Raw genomic sequence first — 27076 nt, forward strand, 5'->3', positions numbered from 1 at the left:
CTGAATCTGAACATCCATAAAACTCATGTTTTAAAGTTTAAACAAGCTATTTACTTTGGTTATCAAAAAAAGAAAAAAAGAAGGATAATGAGTTTTATTTGCACATACGACAAATTACTGGTGTTATTTAGCATCACACGTTGATTTCATACATGTTTTTTAAGATTTTGCGTTTGTTCTTTATCAGATATTAGTCCACTTGTAACTAAGATTGATGATCCAATACCGGCAACAAATGACGATGTGCTGCAAGTTGTTAGACAGTTGGATGTGGCTTGCAAAGAGGCTGGATTCTTCTATGTGGTAAAATTTGATTATTTTATATATTACTGTGTATGGCTTGATAAAGAAATTACTCGTAGCTTATAGCACCTCAGCATTGCTACTTGTCACCAAAATGTATTAGTTGGAATTTAATACATACTTCATTACTTCAAGGAAAATGGAAAATTAGTGATATTTTGGGATAGTGTTACTCCAAAATTAGTTTTTATGCAAAACTACTAGTGAAATTAAACGAATCGATAACATCATGCTATTGCTAAATAAACAAAAACTGAACCAAAACAATTAGAAAAAAAAATATCTGAATTTCTCGTCTGTTTTATAATTTGTGCTTGTGCTTGACAGAAAGGTCATGGAGTTCCTGATTCAATGATCAGAGAAGTTAGAGATACAACTCGCGCTTTCTTTGCGCTTCCTACAGAGGAGAAATTAAAGATTAAATTGACTCCAAAAAGTGGATATAGGTATTGCCTCTTAACCTGTTACCTTTATGCATATTAAATGCCCATCATTGGTCCTTATTGAGTATCAAATTGTTTTTGATACAGAGGTTACCAAAAAGTTGGAGAAAATATAACAAAGGGAAAGCCTGACATGCATGAAGCTATTGATGTAAGTCAATATTTACTATGTATTACTGCAGCAGTTGGGTTTAATCTTAACTCTGGCTTATAGATTATACCTGTGTTGTCATAAAATTAATTTGGAAAAACTTCTAGTGTTATAGGCCTATTTTACCTGGGCAGTATGGAGATCTAGCAAAGCCTCTTGAAGGAAATAATTTCTGGTATGTTTACTGTCAAGAACTTTTTTTTTTTTAAATTCAATTTTTGTATTGTCTTCCTTCTAGGGCTCTGCAAACACTGCAATAATGAGATTCGTAACATGACTAAGTTGGTTTTGTTAATATATAGTCTTTTGAAGCCATAACTTTTTTTTTTAAAACAGGCTTTTTAATTTTGTAAAAAAGTTTATAAGTTGAAGTTTGTCGGTTGTTTTCAGGCCAGAAAACCCATCAAATTTCAAGGCATTGATGGAAGCTTATCTCTGTCTTGTCAAAGGTTCCAATAACTTGAATTAAGTTTGTGTCACTCCTGTAATTTTTACTGTTATATGCTATTCTGTTATTTTACATTAACATGCAAGTTTGTCTTTTGGGTTTGGTTACAGATCTTTCTAGAAAGATAATGAGAGGAATAGCTTTAGCACTAGGTGGCCCAATTGATGCATTTGAAGGAGACTGTGCTGGAGACCCATTTTGGGTATGTAGATTAATTGGATATCCTGTTTCAACTGATATTCCTGAATCTGAACGCAGTGATATAGGATGGTACAATTTTCTATTTCTTTTATTTGATAAAATATGTTCATTTTGAGTTAATTTATAAAAAAAAATAATTTGGAAATTAATTTCTCATTATTTTTCTTTTTGCATTTCAAATAAATGAAGTGGTGCTCATACAGACTATGGTGAGTATCTCTCTGTGATTCTAAGTTTTAAGATACTAGCTTTCATTTTCATTGATTGACTATGGTCTTGATGTGTGAATACACACAGGTCTCCTGACTTTGGTTAACCAAGACGAAGAAATTCAAGCGCTTGAGGTAATTTTGCTGTTAATGTCTTCTATGCAACGCCTTATTAAGACTTTCTAACATCATCCCTAATTTCTCATGAAGTTGCCATTATTCATCAAAATTTCAGGTTCAAAATCGGTCTGGGGAATGGACCTATGCAGTACCAATACCTGGTACATTTGTCTGTAATATTGGAGATATGCTAAAGGTGGATAGAAAAGACTTTTAATGAAAATCTGTTACCTTCATCACCAGCATTTTCTTCATTGATTGTATTGAGTATTGACAATAATAAAAAAAAATTGTTTTAGGTGTGGACTAATGGTGTCTATGAGCCAACACTTCATAGGGTTACAAACAACACCCTTCTTTATCGTGTATCTGTTGCGTTCTTTTATGAGGTAATTTTTTTATATTTTTTTTACTTTCTCTCTTGCCAGCTTTCCTTTCCCTTTACCTCTCTCTACCTCAGAATTTTTTTGTTATTGTTGAGAATTATGTATGTTTATCGTATTATGAGAGTTGTAGGGTTATATAGGCAAGATATGTATTATAGAAGTTGTAGGATTGTGTATGCAAAATGTACCGCCTATATAGGCCCAAAGGAACACAGGAATCTATACAATTCATTTTTAGAACCATTTCCTCTTTGTCAATTTGGTATCAGAGCTGAAAAAAACGAAACCCTAAAATCGCTACTGTAGCGCTACAGTAACCGCGATTTCACAGATTCAAGGCAGAGCCACCTCCGCCCAGCTCCGCCCGACTGCCTGAGCTCCGCCTCTCTCCGTTCAGGTCGCCTGACCCTCCTGGTCACGGCCTGAGCTCCGTCCGGCCGCCGAGCTCCGCCCCGCCCTAGTTCTACCGCCACTGCCATGATCTAGGCTTCTCTGACCTAGATCCGCCGTCCAGCTCTAGATCCGCTGCTCCTCTCTCTCTCTCTGCTCCGCCTTCCCTTTCTCTTGGCCGAGCAGCACTGTAGCTCCGCCTAGCTCCGCCTTGACCACCAGCCATCTTTTCTTTCTCTTCTCTTTGGCTGTTTTTTCCTCTTTTCTAGGCCGTGCCACCACTTCTAGGGCCGGCCAGCCACCAAAGGTAGGTTCCGAGTGTTGATTTGGCCGGCGTGGGAGGCCTAAATCCCACAGTACCCGAGAAGCGGGTTCTTGGTTGGGTTTGATTGGGTTTAAGCTCGAGTCTTGATGCGCTAAATCAAGATCGGGACAAGAGGAAGAGAAAGAAAGGGGGAGATGATGTGGATGTGGATCTAAATCGGGTCAAGAAGAGTCAAGAACTCGATTTTGTAGAGGTGATTCGGACTTAGAACAATACGTGAGGCGTAGATCTAAGTCGGATCAATGTCAGAAGGGGAGATCGAGAACCCGTTCGCGAAGGCTTGCGCGAAGCTGACTCCTGATGAGCTTGCTATCATGGTGCGAGCGTTGGCCGCGAGCCAAACTCCTGTGGAAAGCAAGCCGAAGTCGCAGAAGTTGGAGCTTCAGTCTGTGGACATAAAAATGGATGGGCCAGCCTCGTATTTGAGCTGGTCGCGTCGGGTTAAGAGAGCTCTGGTAGGGAAGAACGTGGATGGGTATATCACGGGTGAGATGGAAGTACCAGCAAAGGATTCGGCTGAGTACAGTGTGTGGAGGTCTACCAATAGTATGCTGCACACTTGGCTCCTAAACTCGATGAATGCCTCTATTGCCAAGACGGTTGATGCAATAGAGGACGTGAGTGATGTTTGGGGGAAGCTGATGCGGATCTATGCGGGGATTGACAACAACATGAGGGTGTTTCAGATCGAGAGAGAGATCGAGGAGGTAGCACAGAGAGGTAGGTCGATTGGAGAGTATGCCGCAGATCTGGAGCGACTGTGGGCAGATTACGACCACTTCTCTCCTGCTGAGTGCTGTGTGGATCCAAATTGCAAGAAGGGTGTGAGAGATGTTCAGAGGAGAACTATGCACTTTCTGAGGCATTTGGACTCAGCATTCGAGTAGAGGAGCGCTATGTTGCTAGCCATGTCGAAGATCCCCTCACTGGATGAGGCGATCTCGGCAATGATACAGGAGGAGAGCCGTATGGGATTACAGGCTGGGACATGGGGATCTCCAGGAGTGAGGTCAGCACTAACGATCTCCAACCCAGGTAACACTGGGTACAGAGGTGAGACTCGACAGTGCTACAACTGTGGTGAGGTAGGTCACCTGAAGCAGGCTTGCCGTAAGCCACCAAAGGAGAGAGATACAGGTGGAAGGGGGCAGTCTGGGAGTCGTGGTCGCGGACGTGGAGGCCGAAGAGGTGGAAGAGGCAACCGGGCACATCTGATGGTTGCTGAGGGGGAAGAAGAAGCTGGTGTGGGCTTGTCAGAGGAGGATCAGGCACTCGTGGAGGCCTATTCTCAGGGGCTCAAGAACAGGCAGAGACCGACAGGTGATGGGAAGAGTGTGCGCGATGATGCATCCACCTCCTCCTCTTCTGATGTCAGGGGTAATTTTGCCTCTGTTGCTTACTCGACTGCAGGTACTAGTGATATACTTGCTCTTTCCTCTAGATCCATCGCTAGATCACCAGATTGGATAGTCGATTCCGGTGCATCTCGCCATGTGACTGGTGCTGCTAAGGAGTTCTCTTCCTATACTCACTTAGCGGTACCAGAGAGCATCCGGACAGCCGATGGTACGGCCCAGCCGGTGGTTGGTAAGGGTACAGTGAAATGTACCAACACTTTGACTTTGTCTAATGTTTTGCATGCTCCTACTTTTCCTGTGAATCTCCTATCTATAAGTGCCATTATCTCACAACTAAACTGTGTTGTTTTGTTTGATAATCCCAAGGTGATCTTCCGAGAGAAGGGGACGGGCAAGGAGATTGGGACTGGCACAATGCATAGAGGACTGTGGTACATGGATAAAGAGGGTATGAGCTCGGCCCTCTCATCCATTGTTGAGAGAAGTGTGGAAGACCTACTGATGCTCCATCATAGGCGATTGGGTCACTCTTCATTTCCAGTTTTGAGTAGGATGTATCAGTCTTTATTTGAAAAGGCGAATAAAGAAAAATTGGTGTGTGATGCGTGTGAGTTGGGCAAGCACACCAGAAGCTCTTATGTTAGCTCTGGGAGTAGGAAGCCTTGTAGTTTTGATTTGATTCATTCGGATGTATGGGGACCCTGTCCTACAACTACTTTGAATGGATTTAAATACTTTGTGTCTTTTATTGATTGTTTTTCTCGTGTGTCTTGGCTTTACTTGATGAAAAATAAGAGTGATGTGCTTGCTTGCTTTAAAGATTTTCACAAGATGGTTCAGACTCAATACGGTGCAGTTGTGAAGGTATTGAGGTCTGACAATGGGACAGAGTACACCAATAAGGCGTTTGGGGAATACTTGTCATCTCAGGGGATACAGCATCAGACCACGTGTCCATACACACCAGAGCAGAATGGGGTAGCGGAACGGAAGAACAGGCATCTCCTTGAGGTAACTCGGAGTATGATGATTTCGATGAAAGTCCCAAAGCACTTGTGGGGGCAAACAGTTCTGACAGCAGCCTATTTGATCAATAGGATGCCCTCATGGGTATTGGATTGGAAGTCTCCAATTGAGATGCTGACAGGTAAGAATGGAGATATTCTTCCTCTCAAAACTTTTGGGTGTGTGTGCTTTGTACATGACAACAGGCCCAATGTGGGAAAACTTGATCCAAGGGCCGTGAGGTGTATCTTTGTGGGATACTCAGCCACTCAAAAGGGGTATGCGTGCTGGAGTCCAGTTGAGAGGCGAATGTTTGTGAGTATGGATGTTACTTTTCACGAGCTTGAACCATACTACTCCTCAGAAGCAACATCACCATTTGAAAGCTCGCTCGATACAGGAGGTATGAGGCGAGAGGAGGAGAGTAGTGGTGATGGTGAGAGGAGGATGGTGAGTGTGGGTGGTATGGGTTGCCCCATACTCGACGAGGCTGTGATTGAGCCGGAAAAGGAGATTTCGGCTAGAGTTGAGCCGGAAAAGGAGACTTCGGCTAGAGTTGAGCCAGAAGTTGAGAGGATTGAGTCTGAGGGTGGTGGAACTCAGGCTCAGGGGGAGTCGAGATATGGTGAAGTGTATGTGAGGAGAAAGAAGCAGAATGAGGGAACCGTGCCTACAGTGCCTACTATTGTGCCAAGTCCCTTGTCCCTGCCCGCTCCGACTCTTGAGACACCTTTACCATCCACCTCAGACCTAGAATACACAGGTGATATGATTCCTCTCTCTACTCCTCCCACTCCCTTATCGGTAAGGAGGACTCCTCGCGAGAATGCATGCATTCCTCCTGACCGGTATGGTTTCCCACATGACATTGCCCAGTTTGTCTCTTACTCACACATATCACCTGTACATGGAGCATTCATTGCATCATTAGACATTGTCTCTATCCCTAAGTGTTGGCAGGTTGCTAAAGAAGATCCGAAGTGGAAAGCAGCCATGCTAGAAGAGCTCGAGGCCCTTGCGAAGAACAGAACTTGGGAGCTCGTGTCACTACCACCAGGCAAGAGGGCAGTTGGATGCAAGTGGGTCTTTACAGTGAAACAGAATCCTGAGGGTTTGGTTGAGCGCTACAAGGCTCGGTTGGTAGCGAAGGGGTACAGTCAGACCTATGGAATCGACTATGATGAGACCTTTGCACCCGTGGCAAAGATGAGCACAGTGAGGACATTGGTTTCCATGGCAGTGAATGGAGGATGGAAGTTACACCAACTCGACGTGAAAAATGCGTTTCTTCATGGTGACTTGTTAGAGGAGGTGTATATGGAGATACCATCAGGGTTTGGCACGAACCAGACAGTGGGTAAGGTGTGCAGGCTCAAGAAGTCGCTGTATGGGTTGAAGCAGTCCCCTCGGGCCTGGTTTGATAGGTTCAGGAAGGCTATGGTAGGCATGGGCTACCAGCAGATCAATGCAGACCACACGGTGTTCTTTCGACAACATGGCGGTCACATTACTATGTTAGCTGTGTATGTTGATGATATGATCATTACCGGGGATGACGAGGGGGAGATTGCACAGTTGAAGGCAAGATTGGGAAAGGAATTCGAGGTGAAGGATCTGGGACTGCTTAGGTACTTCCTTGGAATTGAGGTGGCTCGTGGAGCAGAGGAAATTGTTCTATCCCAAAGAAAGTATGTCCTAGACTTGCTCACTGAAACAGGCATGTTGGGGGTGCAAGCCTGTGGTTTCTCCAATCGATGTGAAGGCCAAAATAAGTGCAGAGGCAGGAGAACAGGTTGATCGTGAGAGGTACCAGAGACTGGTAGGCAGATTGATCTATTTGAGCCACACTCGTCCCGATATCTCATTTGCAGTGAGCGTGGTGAGCCGCTACATGCATGACCCTAGGAAGGGCCATATGGACGCAGTGTATCACATTCTGAGGTACCTGAAGAGTGCACCAGGAAAGGGCTTGATTTTCAGGCAGAATGGGCACATGAACATTGAGGGCTATTGTGACTCGGATTGGGCTAGTTCTCTTGATGACAGGAGGTCCACAGCTGGCTACTGCATGTTTGTAGGGGGCAACTTGGTCTCTTGGAAGAGCAAGAAGCACCCAGTTGTTGCGAGATCGACAGCAGAAGCCGAGTACAGGGCTATGGCATTGGCAGTTGCTGAGATGGTGTGGCTGAAGAGGTTGTTGGAAGAGCTCAAGGTGGATAACGGAGCTAAGATGAAATTGTGGTGCGATAGCAAGTCCGCGATTAGCATTGCCAACAACCCTGTGCAGCATGACAGAACCAAGCATGTGGAGATCGATAGGTTCTTCATAAAGGAAAAACTAGAGGGTGGACTATTGGAGCTGAGTCATGTAGCTACTAGAGATCAAGTAGCTGACTGCCTCACCAAAGGACTTAGCTCGATAGATCTAGATAGGTTTTGTGACAAGATGGGCTTGAAGGATATCTTTTGCCCATCTTGAGGGGGAGTGTTGAGAATTATGTATGTTTATCGTATTATGAGAGTTGTAGGGTTATATAGGCAAGAAAGGTATTATAGAAGTTGTAGGGTTGTGTATGCAAAATGTACCGCCTATATAGGCCCAAAGGAACACAGGAATCTATACAATTCATTTTTAGAACCATTTCCTCTTTGTCAATTGTTATTATATTGCACAGTCAAACTTTGATGCAAGCATAGAGGCAGTTGAATTCTGCAAAGAAAAAACAGGCGGTGTTGCAAAATATGAAAAGATTGTTTATGGAGAGCATTTAGTTAAGAAGGTCCTAACCAACTTCATCGAGGGTACTTATTAGTTTCATGATGTAACAGTCTTGAATTTACTTCAGTGGTTGTTTACTTGTAGTGTTGTATTTTATTGGCTTAACTGTATCTGAATTTCAAATAAGATTTTATGGATGGTCAGGATTTATTAACTCAAAAGATTCCCTTTTGAGTTAATGCAGAGGATACGAATTCCCATATTTAACTCTGTTCTATGTGTTCCACTGCTTGGGTGTTATTTATTTTTTATTTTGATGAGCAGTGAAAAAGATTCATGTTCTGGTTTTGGTTCATTTTATTTTGTCTATTTCTTTTTTTTTTGGTCCAATGTTAAAGATTTGTTTACTTCATGGTCTAATACTGAAAAACATTGAAATCAATTTCCAACTAATATTCACAAGTCGCATCGCATCAGTTCTAAACCCTTCTATCTTAGCTGGAGGAGGAATTGGATCTCGCCCCATCCACCAACCCTGCCTCTCCTCCGTCTCCCCACTCCCCGTCGAACCACACCCAGACCCAGTCTCCCCACCCCACTCCTTCCCACTCCACCCCCACCTCCACCCCCACCGCCTCCCGCAAGAGCGAGAGAAAGCGCAAGCTCCGAGAGTTTCTCGAGATGTCTGACACCAATAAGATAACCTCTCACCATAAGACCTGGTCTGAAGCTGACCAAGTAACCCTGCTCAAAGCCGCCAAGGACTTTCGTGCCACAACTGGATCAGAGCCTAAAATTGGGACCTATGTTGCATGGATACGGGTACGGGTATCGTGTCGGACACGACACGGGTACGGTGACACGGCAATTCTCAAAAATAGAGGATACGACACGGCTATTATATATTATTTTAATTATATTATTAATTCATCACTTGTATTATATAAAATAAATATAGTAAAATTATGAATAAGTATTCAATATAAGTTATATATATAATAAGATAATACATAATAACAACAAAGTTGTTCTATTCCAGTGGTAAAGGCTCAGCTTAGGTTGCTTCATAACCTGGGTTCGAATCCCGCTATAGCCACTGATTTTGCTATTTTCGCTGCAGTCAAGCAAAAATTGAAATGGACTCGGTCCATGCGCGGTTCATAGCGCAAATCAAATGCTCTTGAGGCGTATCCCTCCGTATCCGAATTTTCAAGCCGTATCGGCAGGGGTCAACCAGGTGTCGGAGACCGTGTCAAGAGGGTAGGGACACGCCAGCTCATCTGACACGCCAGCTGGCGTGTCTGATACGTATCGTACGCATGTCAGAGGCGTGTCGGTGTCGGACACGGGTATGACAGCTTCCTAGGAGTGTCAGGGTAACATAGATTGGGACCATAAGGGACTTTTTTGACAAAATCAAGGGATCCGTGGCGCCCCATCTCGATCCTGATAAGGCCTACTACAAGCTCAAGCGCCTTAAGAGCAAGTTTTTGTTGAATGGCAGTGTCACCCCGAGTGGGGCCCATGACAGAGTTCTCTACAACCTGTCCAAGGATGTGTGGCGTGGTTTAAATGGAGGTCAGAAGACGCCTGCTCATGCTGGTATGCTTTATTTTTTCTGGTAAATGGTTATGAGCAAGTAGTGAAACTGAGGTATGATCGAGACACTTGCTGATCATACTAATTTGGACTTGATTCTTAATTCAATGGGAGTTATACTGGAGAAATAATTATTAGTGACATTGGCACCGCAAACAAAAATATTATTGCCCTTTTTTTGGATGGGTCTCATTCTACCATTGGGAATTATTTGGCTAAAGTTGGCAACTCTATCTCATTCTCAACAAGAATTTCTAATGTGAGTGGAACAATTACAACTATCTATCAATGTCCCAGAACACTATTTGCATAATAAAAAAGGTTGCTGGTTTAGCAATTAATGATGGAAAATGATCCTTTTAAAAAATAGAGTGAGTCTATTATCTCTGATATTTCAGGATTCAATGTTATAATCTCTGGCATTATCTATTTTATTTGACCAGGCAACAAGGATGAAGGTAGAGATTATGAGGAGGATGGGGATGACTATGCTATTGTGGCGGTAGAGAAAACTCAGAAAAAGGTGGAATCATATCCATTTTTAAGTGATGCTTTAAGGGAGTACTGGAAATCCAATGGAGATAAATTTTCGGCTGTCTCGCTGGAGAACGGTCTGACACAAATGGACACAGCCCGAGCAAGGGAACTGGAGAAGAAGTGGAAGAAGCAAGTGGAGGCTGATATTAGGTCCCGCATGAAACAACATGAGGTTTTTAAAGAGGTATATGCATTGCTCATTGATGGTGTCAAGGGCCAGGGGTTATAGAGTCAAATCATCTTATGAAAATTCTAATGTTGTGGTGCATTGCTTTTTATCTTCTCTATCTGAAATTGTTCTCTTCTTGTTTCTAACCCTCCACCCTCCACCCCCCCTCCTCATTGTTGTTATGTACAGTTGTAGTGAGAGTAGTGTGAATTAAGCAGTTAGATGCTAGATCAGTGTTTTTCACCGTGTTATGGATGTGCAGTTATCAGTTTAATTTGTTTTACATATTTCAAATCATGTGTTTATTGTTGGAAGAGCTTTCTGTCTGGATCAGTGGTCTTTCTTTCAAATTGTTGGTGTTAGTTAGAAAACTTGTTCTGTAATATTACATTTGTATTTTGTGCTTCTACCTGTCTTTTCTTTGAGAAAATGTTCCAACATTATATTGAACAATTCCAGTGCTTGTGTACTTGTGCCAAGGTTATTTTTAATCAGATTACATCAATAACTTGATACAATTTTAGTGGAAGCACAGAAAAGTTTATTCATAGAGCAATAGCTACTAGCAAGCAGCTTGCGAAGCCCACAAAGTGGCGTGCAAGACCAGTACAGACTACAGATAACAGATAACAGATAACAGATAAGAAAGTAACGGACACGCGCGCTACTCAATCATGCAAAATATAATAGATAATAGCAGCCTTAAGATAGCTTCCATAGAAACCGCCGGTACAGACTTCATACCCTGCCAAAGGAATATTCGATTTTAAACCAAAAACATAATAAACGAAACGAAGAAAAAAGCCATAATCCAGCAGGATAAGTGCAATTCCATAAATAAAATGATATGCTGATAATTACAAGGAACTACTTACTGATTGTATTCGATCTTGATATTCCCAACATCAAGGTTGTTAGAGACTGTGAGGAAGACTTCCTTTGAGAGGTCGAAGGTGCCATTGCAATTAGGGCAGTAATCGACGATCTTTACTGTGACAGTGCGTCCTGTGCATGGATTAGGTGCTTGATTGTTAGCCCCGGTGCACTTGATCCTGTACCTCCTCCCGCACGCGGCTCTGTTGTTCCAGATAGCATCACTGGCTGCTGCAATCGTTGTGCCTTCATTGGTATACCCGTAGCACGACGATGCTGAAAACATAAATTTAATATATGTTGTCCGATTACAAGTTCTTAATTGTTACTTGTTAGGAAAAATAAATTGAGTGTATTCCGATATTTTGTTACAAGGTACGTAGCTGGGCTTATATTTGTTCGGTAGGCAAAATGTTTCAAAAGTAACATATATATGCATATTCCAAAAGTACATGTCAATTTTGTTGCATACTAAATGGTAACAAGAAACTGAATATAATTAAAAATGAATATGGCCTAACGGGCATACGTGTATAAGGTGGTGTGTAGTATGTAGCAGTGCCAGCAGTAGCCACCGTGACTGATACAAGACCAAGAAATATAGCAAGAATAAGAAAGCTCTTCTCCATAGTTCTGAGAATTGTGCTCTAGAGTTGCAAAACTGTGTTTGTTAATTGTGCATGTGAGGAGCAGCCAATTTATAGAATTGAGAGAGCTAGGGAGGTGGCTTAATTAACAAGGGGAAGTGCCAAGTCAGTCAACTCTCAAATGTATAATAAATTTCAACTGCGTCAGTGTTAACCTTATATTTCACATATTATGAAAAAGGTTCAGATGTATTATCAAATAATTAGCACAAATAAAGATAATTTAAATATAATATATACTTGTTAATTAGTAAATGAAGATTAAAAGTAAATATATTTAAAACAATATTTTTTTTTTTTCAAATTTATGTTTCCACAATCTTCCACAAAATTAAAATTTTATAAATATCTAATAAAATTTTTTGTAAAGCAAACTGCTAAATATTTATAATGGTACAAATTCTTTACTTCATCCGGTCTTGATGGTTTCAATTTAGAGGAGATATAGAGAAAATCATATATTGACTAGCACTTTTGATCTGAGAGTTTCTTCACCACAGATAATAGAGAACTACAACCACAAGTTGTGCATTAATGACCTTACAATTAAATATTGTAATTTTCATTAGTTTTAAAGGCTTACACACATTCGTGATAAGCCTTTCTTGTCAATTATAGAGATTATTGTATTTGATTTGTTTATGTTTTATATATGTAGCTTTATAAATAGAGTAGGGTTAAAATGCCTCATTGATTTTGTGCTCCATCATTCTCCAACATCGTTATCTTTATTTTCAAAGTCTAAATAGTTAATCCGAGTGGAACAATTAACAACTTGTGAAAATAATTTATTTGAGCAAATTACAATAAGTACCATGTTTCTCATAAAATTCTATGAGTGTGCCTATGGTACTATGCATAGCGCTGATTGGTCTGTACTACTGATTAATATTTTTGTTTTCAAAATTTTAATGGTTGACCTGGACTGTTGAAGATAGTTTCCATATGAATTTGTACATATAAACTAAATTTTTAATTTTTTAACTATTTTTTAAAATGAATAGGTTTGGGAATTGGGATCAACCCTCAGAGTACAATAACTGAAATCAGAGATTGTGCCTTGGTAGCTACTACCAAGTTTTAAAAAAAAAGAAATCAGAGATTGTGTCGTTATCAAGAGTTAATGATGTTGAGTAGCTTGGATGCCGACCAATTAAGCCCTTGAAAGTTCCACGATATATACCGACTCCGTTAATTTGTCTCTTGAATAAAGTATGACTGAGCTCACGGTGCTTTGCACACCTGCTGATCGAATGCACTTGGATACAATAATTAATTGTGGATGTGCCAGTCAGTATCCCCATACAACCAACTGGTAAAGTTAATTAATGTAGAGGTATCCTCCTAGCATGCTAACCAGTTAGCTAGCTCCTAAATCAGTGTTTGTTTTTCATTGTGGTTTGCAGTCATTGATTTTAACGTTTTTACTTTTTTTCTGCTTATATTAATTATTATTGAAAGAGATTCCTGTCCGTACGTGGATCTGCATCTGCTATCTTTCATTCAATTTTTTTTCCTGTTAATCATAAACTTAATTGGTTCTCATTTCTTCAATGACAAAATATATGTTCCACCATTGACACGACTCAACGGTTGGACCTGTCAAAACCGGTTTGACTGACCTGTTCGATTCACTTTTGTTTTTTCTTTTCTTCCCATCTCTTCTTTCCTTCCTGCGTTATCGCTAGTGGAGAACTTGGAATTAGTATCGGATATTGGACGACACTAATGAGGCTGATACTAATACTTTTAATTGACCGACACTAAAAGTAATGCATTAGTAGTCAGATCCAGTTTTTCGCCCTTTCTCCTGCAAAATACCAAACAAATCATAGCAGTACCACATTTCATCGAAATACAAGTACAAAGTCCACTTTTATAGGCTTTAAAACACAGGTTTTAGTGTAAATCAGGGCTGTAATTTGGATATAATATGAAGATATCACTATGCATAGCATAGAGCCCCTCCATGCAACGCTTTGGATTTTGACTTTTCAAAATCCTAATGGTCGATCCGAATCGTTCATCTTGTTCTCCATATTAATATGTGTTTGGGGACCAAATTTTACATTTTTTGGAATTTTTTTACTATTTCTTTAGATTTATTGAAAATCGCTGTTTTTTTATGGTCCAGATTTGCTGAAAACAGTGATTTTCAATAAATCTAAAGAAATAGTAAAAAAATTCCAAAAAATGTAAAATTTGGTCCCCAAACACATATTAATATAGAGAACAAGATGAACGGTTCGGATCGACCGTTAGGATTTTGAAAAGTCAAAATCCAAGACGTTGCATGGAGGGGCTCTATGCTATGCATAGCATGCTAGCATATTCCTATATATATATATATATATAGAGTAAAGCTAGGGTGTGATGTGCTCACCAAGAGGGTTTGGTGAGCACAACTCCAAAAGTATATCGGATTGACTTCAAACGCCGAATCCAAACCGTTGAAATCCTTGTACTTCATGAGTGATGCATGTACATATAAAATTTTTAAAGTTTCGAGTTTATTTGCTACACGGTCAAGCGGTCAAAGAAAAATTGAATATATAAAACAACTTATAAATTAAGTTATAAAAAGTTCCTTTCTTTGACCGCTTGACCGTGTAGCAAATAAACTCGAAACTTTAAAAAATTTATATGTACATGCATCACTCATGAAGTACAAGGATTTCAACGGTTTGGATTCGGCGTTTGAAGTCGATCCGATATACTTTTGGAGTTGTGCTCACCAAACCCTCTTGGTGAGCACATCACACCCTAGCTTTACTATATATATATATATATATATATATATATAGGATTTGGCTAATATGCTATGGGTAGCTAAGAGGCTTCCCGTGCTACGGCTCAATATTCGACTTTTCAAAATCCTAACGGTCGATCCGAACCGTTCATCTTGTTCTACATATTAATATGTGTTTGGAGACCAATTTTACATTTTTTGGAAATTTTTTACTATTTTTTTAGATTTATTGAATATCGCTGTTTTTTATGGTCCAGATTTATCTGAAAAACAGCGATTTTCAATAAATCTAAAAAAATAGTAAAAAATTTCCAAAAAATGTAAAATTTGGTCTCCAAGAACATATCAATATGGAGAACAAGATGAACGGTTCGGATCGACCGTTGAGATTTTGAAAAGTCGAATATTGAGCCGTAGCACGGGAGGCCTCTTAGCTACCCATAGCACCGTAGCCAAGTCCTATATATATATAGAGAGAGAGAGATGGGCTATGGTGCATTGCAATGCATAGGCCATGGTGTGCATTGGACCATAAATCACCGATTCAAAGTCCAAATGACCGATCCAAACCGTTCATCTTGTTCTCCATATTAATATGTGCTTGGATATCAAATTTTACATTTTTTGGAATTTTTTTACTATTTATTAAGCCACTTTGAAATCGCTGATCCAACGGTGGCTTCTGATTTTACTGTTCCAAACAGTCACCGTTGGATCAGCGATTTTCAAAGTGGCTTAATAAATAGTAAAAAAATTCCAAAAAATGTAAAATTTGGTCTCCAAGCACATATTAATATGGAGAACAAGATGAACGGTTTGGATCGGTCATTTGGACTTTGAATCGGTGATTTATGGTCCAATGCACACCATGGCCTATGCATTGCAATGCACCATAGCCCATCTCTCTCTCTCTCTATATATATATAGGTTGGCTAAGATCAAAGTGGTTGTTCCTGAGCTTTGGTGCTACTAATTCGTTTTTCAATTTTCAAATTTTAAAACGTCGATCCGAACTGTTCAAGTTGATCTCTATATTAAAATGTGCTTGGAGACCAAAATTTACATTTTTCTGAATTTTTTTACTATTTATTAAGCCACTTTGAAAATTGTTGATTCAACGGTGGCTTAACAAAATAGTAAAATCAGAAGCCACCGTTGGATCAACGATTTTCAAAGTGACTTAATAAATAGTAAAAAAATTTAGGAAAATGTAAAATTTGTTCTCCAAGCACATTTTAATATAGAGATCAACTTGAATGGTTCGGATCGATATTTTGAACTTTAAAAATTGAAAAACAAATTGGTAGCACCAAAGCTTAGGAACTACCACTTTGATCTTAGCCAACCTCTATATCTCTAGTTTCGTTACATCACACATGGCATTGGAAATCTTTGATCACACAATCCGCTTGTTGTCTGAAATTTCGCATCTATGATAAACATTTATCATTACTTGAGTCATTATCTGAACAAAAAAATTTCACAATCAATCGTCGATATCATTTTTAATTTTACATCCTAAAATATGATCGTAATTGAAAAAAAAAACATACTACAATATTTTGATGAAAGCTAAAAGCACAATGCAGAGGTCGATTTGTAGATAACAGACTTCCTAACACTCGGATGTGGAGCTTCGTTTTCAACTTGAAGAGAAAAAAATGGTGGCTGAGTGTTGGAGAGAGGGAAAAGAAGAGTATTTATATTAAAAAATAATACATGAGACTGAAATGCCAACTCGGTCCCAGCTTAAAAAATATTAGATACTGAATTTGCATTTCGGTCAAAAAAAAAAAAAAATCGGTTTTAAAAAGTGAAAAATAAACTGAATAGGCTATTCCGTCTAAAAATAAATAAATAAATAAATAAATTCGGGACCGAAATGTTTGCTTCTAATCCAGTGCCCATGCAAATGCAACGAATCAGTGTTCCGGTCTAATAAGTTGACGACATCTCGGCCCCATTATCAACAGACACAGAAAATCCTTCTCTGAATATTCACCGAGTCCCAATTGCTCTCGGCGGCGAGGTTGAGTCCGCATCCTGGGTTGCAAGAATCAAACTCTCGGCTTGAGAATTGGTTCTGATGGGATCCGATTTCAGGACAATTCCAATTATCGGTATCATTAATTTCTAAATGTTCTTCCAATTTAGTTGGGTTACTGGGAGCTTTTTGTCGTAATTGAAACAATTATGAAGCCTTATTAATCTCCAAGGATTGAGAATTTAGCTGTATGATATCAAAATGGAATGGCTTTCCTTCCGTTAAGATTTTATATTTTCTTTTATTTAAATTGATTTTTATGTAGCTAGCTGCAAGTGTTGCCTGATTTTAGGCAACTTTGACGGATAGATAGTTCATTGGTATAAAATAGCACCAAGCAGATTGTTTGTATTTTTCAGGTTGATATGAACTAGTCAGTCATTTATGTGAGATTTCATCTTTTGCATGAATCAAATGACTTTGTCATAGTGGGTATGTTCTGAATCTGAACATCCATAAAACTCATGTTTTAAAGTTTAAACAAGCTATTTAGTTTGGTTATCAAAAAAAGAAAAAACAAGGATAATGAATTTTATTTGCAGATACGGCAAATTACTGGTGTTATTTAGCATGACTCGTTGATTTCATACATGTTTTTTAATATTTCGCATCTGTTCTTTATCAGATATTAGTCCACTTGTGACTAAGATTGATGATCCAATACTGGCAACAAATGATGATGTGCTGGAAGTTGTTAGACAGTTGGATGTGGCTTGCAAAGAGGCTGGATTCTTCTATGTGGTACAATTTGATTATTTTATATATTACTATGTATGGCTTGATAAAGAAATTACTCGTAGCTTATAGCACCTCAGCTATTGCTACTTGTCACCAAAATGTATTAGTTGGAATTTAATACATACTTCATTACTTCAAGGAAAATGGGAAATTAGTGATATTTTGGGACAGTGTTACTTACTCCAAAATTAGTTTTTATGCAAAACTACTAGTGAAATTAAACGAATGGATAACATCATGCTATTGCTAAATAAACAAAAACTGAACCAAAACAATTAGAAAAAAAAAAAATCTGAATTTCTCGTCTGTTTTATAATTTGTGCTTGTGCTTGACAGAAAGGTCATGGAGTTCCTGATTCAATGATCAGAGAAGTTAGAGATACAACTCGCGCTTTCTTTGCGCTTCCTACAGAGGAGAAATTAAAGATTAAATTGACTCCAAAAAGTGGATATAGGTATTGCCTCTTAACCTGTTACCTTTATGCATATTAAATGCCCATCATTGGTCCTTATTGAGTATCAAATTGTTTTTGATACAGAGGTTACCAAAAAGTTGGAGAAAATATAACAAAGGGAAAGCCTGACATGCATGAAGCTATTGATGTAAGTCAATATTTACTATGTATTACTGCAGCAGTTGGGTTTAATCTTAACTCTGGCTTATAGATTATACCTGTGTTGTCATAAAATTAATTTGGAAAAACTTCTAGTGTTATAGGCCTATTTTACCTGGGCAGTATGGAGATCTAGCAAAGCCTCTTGAAGGAAATAATTTCTGGTATGTTTACTGTCAAGAACTTTTTTTTTTTTAAATTCAATTTTTGTATTGTCTTCCTTCTAGGGCTCTGCAAACACTGCAATAATGAGATTCGTAACATGACTAAGTTGGTTTTGTTAATATATAGTCTTTTGAAGCCATAACTTTTTTTTTTAAAACAGGCTTTTTAATTTTGTAAAAAAGTTTATAAGTTGAAGTTTGTCGGTTGTTTTCAGGCCAGAAAACCCATCAAATTTCAAGGCATTGATGGAAGCTTATCTCTGTCTTGTCAAAGGTTCCAATAACTTGAATTAAGTTTGTGTCACTCCTGTAATTTTTACTGTTATATGCTATTCTGTTATTTTACATTAACATGCAAGTTTGTCTTTTGGGTTTGGTTACAGATCTTTCTAGAAAGATAATGAGAGGAATAGCTTTAGCACTAGGTGGCCCAATTGATGCATTTGAAGGAGACTGTGCTGGAGACCCATTTTGGGTATGTAGATTAATTGGATATCCTGTTTCAACTGATATTCCTGAATCTGAACGCAGTGATATAGGATGGTACAATTTTCTATTTCTTTTATTTGATAAAATATGTTCATTTTGAGTTAATTTATAAAAAAAAATAATTTGGAAATTAATTTCTCATTATTTTTCTTTTTGCATTTCAAATAAATGAAGTGGTGCTCATACAGACTATGGTGAGTATCTCTCTGTGATTCTAAGTTTTAAGATACTAGCTTTCATTTTCATTGATTGACTATGGTCTTGATGTGTGAATACACACAGGTCTCCTGACTTTGGTTAACCAAGACGAAGAAATTCAAGCGCTTGAGGTAATTTTGCTGTTAATGTCTTCTATGCAACGCCTTATTAAGACTTTCTAACATCATCCCTAATTTCTCATGAAGTTGCCATTATTCATCAAAATTTCAGGTTCAAAATCGGTCTGGGGAATGGATATATGCAGTACCAATACCTGGTACATTTGTCTGTAATATTGGAGATATGCTAAAGGTACACTATGGATAGAAAAGACTTTTCATGAAAATCTGTTACCTTAATCACCAGCATTTTCTTCATTGATTGTATTGAGTATTGGCAATAATAAAAAAAAATTGTTTTAGGTGTGGACTAATGGTGTCTATGAGCCAACACTTCATAGGGTTACAAACAACACCCTTCTTTATCGTGTATCTGTTGCATTCTTTTATGAGGTAATTTTTTTTATATTTTTTTACTTTCTCTCTTGCCTGCTTTCCTTTCCCTTTACCTCTCTCTACCTCAGAATTTTTTTGTTATTACATTGCACAGTCAAACTTTGATGCTTGCATAGAGGCAGTTGAATTCTGCAAAGAAAAAACAGGCAGTGTTGCAAAATATGAAAAGATTGTTTATGGAGAGCATTTAGTTAAGAAGGTCCTAACCAACTTCATCGAGGGTACTTACTAGTTTCATCATGTAAGAGCATCTCCAACGGTGATTGCTTATGGATTGTACCAATGTAGGAATTAATTTCAATTGCTGGATTGAAGATGCTTTAACAATCTTGAATTTGTTTCAGTGGTGGTTAACTTGTAGTGTTGTATTTTATTGGCTTAACTGTATCTGAATTTCAAATAAGATTTTATGGAAGGTTTGCAGATAAAATAATAGCTTTATTGAACTTGTAATGCAGCAATAATACAATCTCACCATACTTTGTTCTATGTGTTCCAGTGCTTGGTTGTTATTTATTTTTTTACGTATTTTTTATTTTTTATTTTGGTGAGCAGTAAAAAATATTAATGTTCTGGTTTTGGTTTATTTTTTTTGGTCCGATGTTAAAGATTTGTTTTGCAACTAATCTTGGACCTTTTGAAATGAAAAGAAAAAGCTGATTTAATCTGTAACATCTTATCTTACTGGACAACCAAATATGGACAACCAAATATGGATCAAAGGAAGCAAGCCCAAGGAATACTAATTTTGGACTCAATATAAGCAAGCCCGTTCGTTCGTTGGTTGGTTCGTTCGTTCGTTCTACTCTTCTTTCCAATTCCTCTCTCTCTCTCTCTCTCTCTCTCTCTCTCTCTCCAATCGAATGAGCAAGCAAAAGTGCTAACTAAACCCTTCTATCTTAGATGGAGGAGGAATTGGATCTCGCCCCGGCCCCATCCACCAATGGTCTACTAAACCCCAACCCTGGCTCTCCTCCGTCGAACCAGACCCAGACCCAGACCCACTCTCCCCACCCCACTCCTTCCCACTCCACCCCCACCCCCACCCCTACCCCCACCGCCTCCCGCAAGAGCGAGAGAAAGCGCAAGCTCCGAGAGTTTCCCGAGATGTCTGACACCAATAAGATAACCTCTCACCATAAGACCTGGTCTGAAGCCGACCAAGTAACCCTGCTCAAAGCTGCCAAGGAGTTTCGTGCCACAACTGGATCCGAGCCTAAAATTGGGACAATAAGGGACTTTTTTGACAAAATCAAGGGGTCCGTGGCGCCCCATCTCGATCCTGATAAAGCCTACTACAAGCTCAAGCGCCTTAAAAGCAAGTTTTTGTTGAATGGCAGTGTCACCCCGAGTGGGGCCCATGACAGAGTTCTCTACAACCTGTCCAAGGATGTGTGGCGTGGTTTAAATGGAGGTCAGAAGACGCCTGCTCATGCTGGTATGCTTTATTTTTTCTGGTAAATGGTTATGAGCAAGTAGTGAAACTGAGGTATGATCGAGACACTTGCTGATCATACTAATTTGGACTTGATTCTTAATTCAATGGGAGTTATACTGGAGAAATAATTATTAGTGACATTGGCACCGCAAACAAAAATATTATTGCCCTTTTTTTGGATGGGGGTCTCATTCTACCATTGGGAATTATTTGGCTAAAGTTGGCAACTCTATCTCATTCTCAACAAGAATTTCTAATGTGAGTGGAACAATTACAACTATCTATCAATGTCCCAGAACACTATTTGCATAATAAAAAAGGTTGCTGGTTTAGCAATTAATGATGGAAAATGATCCTTTTAAAAAATAGAGTGAGTCTATGCTGCTGTTCATAGCACCAATTAGCCAGTGCTATCGCTCCAAATCTCAACTTTTGAGATTTCAAACAGTATTTGATCTGATCAATTCGATTTCGAAATAGAAGTCCCATAGGAACTCATTACAATTTTTAGGGTTTTTAATACTTTTTGCAATATGGAAATGACCATTTTTATTGGACAATCTATAATTTTTTAAATCAATGGTTTTCTTCCTGTAGAAAAAATAATTAAAGATTGTTAAAAATATATAAAATTTGTTTTCCTATAGGATTTTGATATTTAGATCAAATTGAACAGATAGGATCAGCTATTTGAATATCTAAAATTGATATTTCAAGCCATAGCATGGGCTGGTTGGTGCTCTGAATTAGCATCTTAGACTTGCTCAAGAAAAAACCTTTTTCTTTTTCCTTTTTTTTTTTTTAAAAAAAAAGATGGGGAGGTTGATCACTGATATGTTCAAAAGGAAGATAGCTTGATAACTGATAAGTTTCCTTAGTTTTTTAACATTATGTTTATATCCTTTTTCACCTCTTCACTCAAAAGAATTATAAGCACTTAAAACTAAGGGGACTACCATATAATTTCTCTGAAGATGAAAATTTGATCATGGCCTCTTTTTATTGGTCATATTATCTCCGATATTTCAGGATTCAATGTTATAATCTCTGGCATTATCTATTTTATTTGACCAGGCAACAAGGATGAAGGTAGAGATTATGAGGAGGATGGGGATGACTATGCTATTGTGGCGGTAGAGAAAACTCAGAAAAAGGTGGAATCATATCCATTTTTAAGTGATGCTTTAAGGGAGTACTGGAAATCCAATGGAGATAAATTTTCGGCTGTCTCGCTGGAGAACGGTCTGACACAAATGGACACAGCCCGAGCAAGGGAACTGGAGAAGAAGTGGAAGAAGCAAGTGGAGGCTGATATTAGGTCCCGCATGAAACAACATGAGGTTTTTAAAGAGGTATATGCATTGCTCATTGATGGTGTCAAGGGCCAGGGGTTATAGAGTCAAATCATCTTATGAAAATTCTAATGTTGTGGTGCATTGCTTTTTATCTTCTCTATCTGAAATTGTTCTCTTCTTGTTTCTAACCCTCCACCCTCCACCCCCCCTCCTCATTGTTGTTATGTACAGTTGTAGTGAGAGTAGTGTGAATTAAGCAGTTAGATGCTAGATCAGTGTTTTTCACCGTGTTATGGATGTGCAGTTATCAGTTTAATTTGTTTTACATATTTCAAATCATGTGTTTATTGTTGGAAGAGCTTTCTGTCTGGATCAGTGGTCTTTCTTTCAAATTGTTGGTGTTAGTTAGAAAACTTGTTCTGTAATATTACATTTGTATTTTGTGCTTCTACCTGTCTTTTCTTTGAGAAAATGTTCCAACATTATATTGAACAATTCCAGTGCTTGTGTACTTGTGCCAAGGTTATTTTTAATCAGATTACATCAATAACTTGATACAATTTTAGTGGAAGCACAGAAAAGTTTATTCATAGAGCAATAGCTACTAGCAAGCAGCTTGCGAAGCCCACAAAGTGGCGTGCAAGACCAGTACAGACTACAGATAACAGATAACAGATAAGAAAGTAACGGACACGCGCGCTACTCAATCATGCAAAATATAATAGATAATAGCAGCCTTAAGATAGCTTCCATAGAAACCGCCGGTACAGACTTCATACCCTGCCAAAGGAATATTCGATTTCTTATTAAAAAAGAAAAAGAAAAATCCATAATCCAGCAGGGCATGCAGGATAAGTGCAATTCAATAAATAAAAGGGAAATAAAATGATATATATTCTGATAATTAATAACAAGGAACTACTAGCTTACTGATTGTATTCGATCTTGATATTCCCAACATCAAGGTTATTAGAGACAGTGAGGAAGACTTCCTGTGAGAGGTCGAAGGTGCCATTGCAATTAGGGCAGTAATCGACGATCTTAACCGTGACAGTTTGTCCTGTGCATGGATAAGGTGCTTCATTGTTAGCCCCGGTGCACTTGATGCTGTACATCCTCCCACACGCGGCTCTGTTGTCCCAGATAGCATCACTGGCCGCTGCAATCATTGTGCCTTCATCGGTATACCCGTAGCACGACGATGCTAAAACACATAAATTAAATATATGTTGTACGAATCAATTACAAGTTCTTAATTGTTACTTGTTAGGAAAATTAAATTGAGTGTATTCCGATATTTTGTTGCAAGGTACGTAGCTGGGCTTATATACAGCCTAGCCTAATTAGTAATATATGTATGTACGTACGTGTATAAGGTGGTGTGTAGTGTGTAGTGTGTAGTATGTAGCAGTGCCAGCAGTAGCCACCGTGACTGATACAAGACCAAGTAATACAGCGAGAATAAGAAAGCTCTTCTCCATAGTACTGAGAATTGTGCTCTAGAGTTGCAAAACTGTTTTTGTTAATTGTGTGAGGAGCAGCCAATTTATAGAATTGAGAGATCAGGGAGGTGGCTTAATTAACAAGGGCAAGTACGTGCCAAGTCAGTCAACTCTCAAATGTATAATAAATTTGAATTGTGTCAGTGTTAACCTTATATTTCACATATTATGAAAAAGGTTCAGATATGTATTATCAAATAATTAGCACAAATGAAGATAATTTAAATATAATATATACTTGTTAATTAGTAAATGAAGATTAAAAGTAAATATCTTAAATCATTTTTTTTTCAAATTTATGTTTCTACAATCTTCCACAAAATTAAAGTTTTATAAATATCAAATGTAAAATGTTGTAAAGCAAACTACTAAATATTTATAATGGTACAAATTCTTTACTTCATCCGGTCTTGATGGTTTCAATTTAGAGGAGATATAGAGAAAATCATATATTGACTAGCTCTTTTGATCTGAGAGTTTCTTCACCACACGCAGTCACGCATAATAGAGAATTGCAACCACAAGTTGTGCATTAATGACCTTACAATTAAATCTTGTAACACTACAACAAAGTAGACATTTTTTGCGAGGAAAAAAACGCATTTATAACGGTAGTCCGTCGCAAAAAATTATTTTTTTATTCTCGCGAAAAGTGTCTCATTCTTGTTGTGTAATTTTTGTTAGTCTTAAAGGCTTACACACACATTAGTGATAAGACCTTCATGTCAATTATAGAGATTAATTGTATTTGATTTGTTTATGTTTTATATATGTAGCTTTGTAAATAGAGTAGGGTTAAAATGCTTCATTGATTTAGTGTCCAATCATGTTCTAACATCGTTATTTTTATTTTTAAAGTCTAAACAGTCGATCTGAGTGGAATTACAACTTGTAAAAGTAATTTATTTGAGCTAATGAGTGGAATTACAACTTTTAAAAGTAATTTATTTGAGCTAATTACAATAAGTACCATGTTTCTCATAAAACTCTATATATGAGTGAGCCTATGGTACTATGCATAGCGCTGATGATTGGTCCGTATCTATAAGCTTCGTTAACTAAATGATGAATAACATTCAATTTCAATATAGATATATCATATGTTATATAAACTTTTCCAATTTTTTTTATTTATATTAAAAAAATAAATAAAATTTCAAAAAATAACCAAACCCGTGTTGAATTTCGAAAACTACCCAAACCGGAAATTTTTTTTTCCAGAAACTCAAATCTAATACCGGAAAAAAAAATTCTAGATCCGAAACTGGAAAAAATTTATCCGGTATTTTGATTAGAAACCGGATAAATATTTTCTGGTTTTGGACAGCAAATTTTTTTTCCAGGATCGCACTGATTTCGTTTATAAAACCCGCGGATCTCAGTGTTTCTTTCACTCAATCTCTCACTCGCTTTCACTCAATCTCAAACAATAAGTTTTATCATTTTATTTAATTTTAAATTATTTAAATTTTAAATTATTTGTAATAATTTAGAAAATAGTTTATATATTGTCTGATTAATTTAGAAAATTCTAAAATAGTTTAGAATATTGTTCTATTAATTAAAAAAAATTCAAAATGGTGTAGAATAATTTAGAAATTTTCAAAATGGTGTAGAATAATTTAGAAATTTTCAAAATGGTCTAGAATAATTTAGAAAATACTAAAATGATTTAGAATTATTTTAGGAACCTCTTTGCTTTTCAGATTCCTGACGGAACTCTGACTGTCTGATCGATCGGCTCTTCGATTCAGGTTTTTTTTTATTTTTTTATTTTAATTTTAATTTATAATATAAATAATTACTTCATTGTAGTCCGAGTTTAGAATATTGTCCAAATAATTTAGAATTTTTTAGAACATTCCAAAATGGTTTAGAATAATTTATAAAATTCCAAATAATATTGCCCTATTAATTTATAAAATTTCAAAACGGTGTAGAATAATTTAGGAACATCCAAAATGGTCTAGAATAATTTAGAAAATTGTAAAATGATATAGAATAATTTTTAGAGGTCCGGACAATTTTTAATTACTTATATGTTGTTATTTTTTTAAATTGTCATATCAATCGAAACTAAAAATGACAACCATTTGTTTGAAAATTTTTATTGGAGGGGAAATCCAATACAATGATGACGGGGTCTTTTACAGTATTCGAGCTAAATACTCATTACCGCTAACTGTGAACCACAGCTTTGATTATCTTCAGAATGAGATTTATAAATTTGTTGGGTACAATGCTAGTCAAGCAAATATGGAAATCCAAGCCAGGTTTAATATGTCCACCGATGGCCAACGTGACTATCAATTAGTACCGATAATGAACCAACAATCGTTCGAAATGATTTTAGGAATTGTGTCGTCTTTTCCACAAAGGTTACCGATCCTAGAGTTATATGTAGAATTGGAACCGAACTATACCGGTCAGATTCCTGAACCTCGATCCTGACCTAGTACCAGTCGAAATCCTGTTGATCTCGACCCAATACCAGTTAGATCCCGACCTAATACCGGTCGGCACTCTGTGGATGTACCAATGAGACCCCGACCCAGTATCGGTAGCAACTCTGTGGATTAACCAATTAGACCCCGACCCAGTACCAGTCGGAACTCTATGGATCTACCAATTAGACCCTGACCTAGTACCAATCGGGTCCGTAGACAGGTACGTGATTATTCGCATGTACTTGTGGATGCAATTGATTCTGACAGTTTGAAGAGTGGAGATGAGATGCTCTCAAGTGAGTCATCGGGTTCCGACGATGATATTAGACCGTCCAGCCAGTCACAATCACAGTCTCGTCAAACATAATCCCGTGAAGCACAGTACCTGATAATTGGTCGGGAAAATATGACACATCCGGTTGATAGTTTCAATGATATATCCGGTTTTCGACCTGCAAATGTCAATTTTTTCGGCATCTCAAAAAAAATATTAGATAATCCATTAGTTAAGGGTGTAGTTTGTAAGTCGAAAATGGCTCTAAGGATAACAATTAATGAGTTTTATCTCGATAAGAATTGTGAGTGCAAGGTTCTTAGAAGCGAACCCAGACGTTACGAGGTGGTGTGCATAGATGTTTATTATAAATTTAAGATATGCGCGAAGCAGAACGGTCTTTCAAAATCTTGGATTATTACCAAACAAGCAATTCCCCATACGTGCACAGTATCGGCAACACGTACTGATCATTGTCAGCTTATAGCAGAGATGGTTGCCCTTGCGATTGATAAGACCATTAGAAGGGATGTGTGCTCTTCTATAAATCATATTCGAGATATCGTCATGATGAAATATGATAAGGTAACCCCCAAGTACAACAAATTATGGAGAGGCTGTGAGCTTGCTATTGCAAATCTGTTTAGGAGTTGGGAGGACTCGTACAACTTGCTTATTCCACTATTGGAAGCCATCAAAAGAAAAAAATCCAAGAACTAAGTATTG

General features: G+C 37.9%; 4 protein-coding genes and 2 long non-coding RNA genes across 8 annotated transcripts; 4 read left to right on the top strand and 2 right to left on the bottom strand.

Annotated features, from left to right (window-relative positions):
• The first annotated feature begins 192 nt into the window (after positions 1–192).
• On the top strand, positions 193–19873 carry LOC144553613 (homoarginine-6-hydroxylase 2-ODD-233-like). Of its 3 annotated transcripts, none has more exons than XM_078301854.1 (12): positions 193–303; positions 631–749; positions 834–897; positions 1005–1072; positions 1288–1346; positions 1456–1615; positions 1736–1755; positions 1844–1890; positions 1991–2071; positions 2175–2264; positions 8015–8257; positions 19811–19873. In XM_078301854.1, the coding sequence occupies exons 2-11, from the start codon at positions 655–657 to the stop codon at positions 8150–8152; spliced, it is 822 nt and encodes a 273-aa protein (XP_078157980.1). In that variant the 5' UTR covers positions 193–303; positions 631–654; the 3' UTR covers positions 8153–8257; positions 19811–19873. The 3 variants fall into 3 exon arrangements, with proteins under 3 accessions (XP_078157980.1, XP_078157981.1, XP_078157982.1); XM_078301855.1 differs by having other exon boundaries at positions 8015–8242; positions 19786–19873; XM_078301856.1 differs by lacking the exon at positions 193–303 and having other exon boundaries at positions 1013–1072.
• On the top strand, positions 8594–10837 carry LOC144553614 (uncharacterized). Its single transcript, XM_078301857.1, has 3 exons — positions 8594–8861; positions 9452–9660; positions 10101–10837. Exons 1-3 carry the CDS (start codon positions 8740–8742, stop codon positions 10421–10423), a joined length of 654 nt encoding a protein of 217 aa, XP_078157983.1. The 5' UTR covers positions 8594–8739; the 3' UTR covers positions 10424–10837.
• LOC144552380 (uncharacterized) lies at positions 11064–11863 on the bottom strand. Its single transcript, XR_013511097.1, has 3 exons — positions 11766–11863; positions 11239–11512; positions 11064–11108 (listed from the first exon to the last, which is right to left on the bottom strand). It is a non-coding gene; the product is annotated as an uncharacterized LOC144552380 (long non-coding RNA).
• LOC144553611 (homoarginine-6-hydroxylase 2-ODD-233-like) lies at positions 16614–19873 on the top strand. The gene is made up of 12 exons (XM_078301851.1): positions 16614–16752; positions 17302–17417; positions 17751–17869; positions 17954–18017; positions 18125–18192; positions 18408–18466; positions 18576–18735; positions 18856–18875; positions 18964–19010; positions 19111–19191; positions 19302–19391; positions 19489–19873. Exons 1-12 carry the CDS (start codon positions 16719–16721, stop codon positions 19624–19626), a joined length of 996 nt encoding a protein of 331 aa, XP_078157977.1. The 5' UTR covers positions 16614–16718; the 3' UTR covers positions 19627–19873.
• Positions 19874–20226: 353 nt separating this feature from the next.
• On the top strand, positions 20227–22643 carry LOC144553612 (uncharacterized). The gene is made up of 2 exons (XM_078301853.1): positions 20227–20832; positions 21907–22643. The coding sequence occupies exons 1-2, from the start codon at positions 20298–20300 to the stop codon at positions 22227–22229; spliced, it is 858 nt and encodes a 285-aa protein (XP_078157979.1). The 5' UTR covers positions 20227–20297; the 3' UTR covers positions 22230–22643.
• A 195-nt stretch (positions 22644–22838) lies between these two features.
• LOC144552425 (uncharacterized) lies at positions 22839–23505 on the bottom strand. The gene is made up of 3 exons (XR_013511129.1): positions 23495–23505; positions 23058–23331; positions 22839–22907 (listed from the first exon to the last, which is right to left on the bottom strand). It is a non-coding gene; the product is annotated as an uncharacterized LOC144552425 (long non-coding RNA).
• Between the last annotated feature and the right edge of the window lie 3571 nt (positions 23506–27076).

The sequence above is a fragment of the Carex rostrata genome, chromosome 4 (genome assembly GCF_964058835.1).
Source record: "Carex rostrata chromosome 4, lpCarRost1.2, whole genome shotgun sequence".
NCBI lineage: Eukaryota > Viridiplantae > Streptophyta > Magnoliopsida > Poales > Cyperaceae > Carex > Carex rostrata.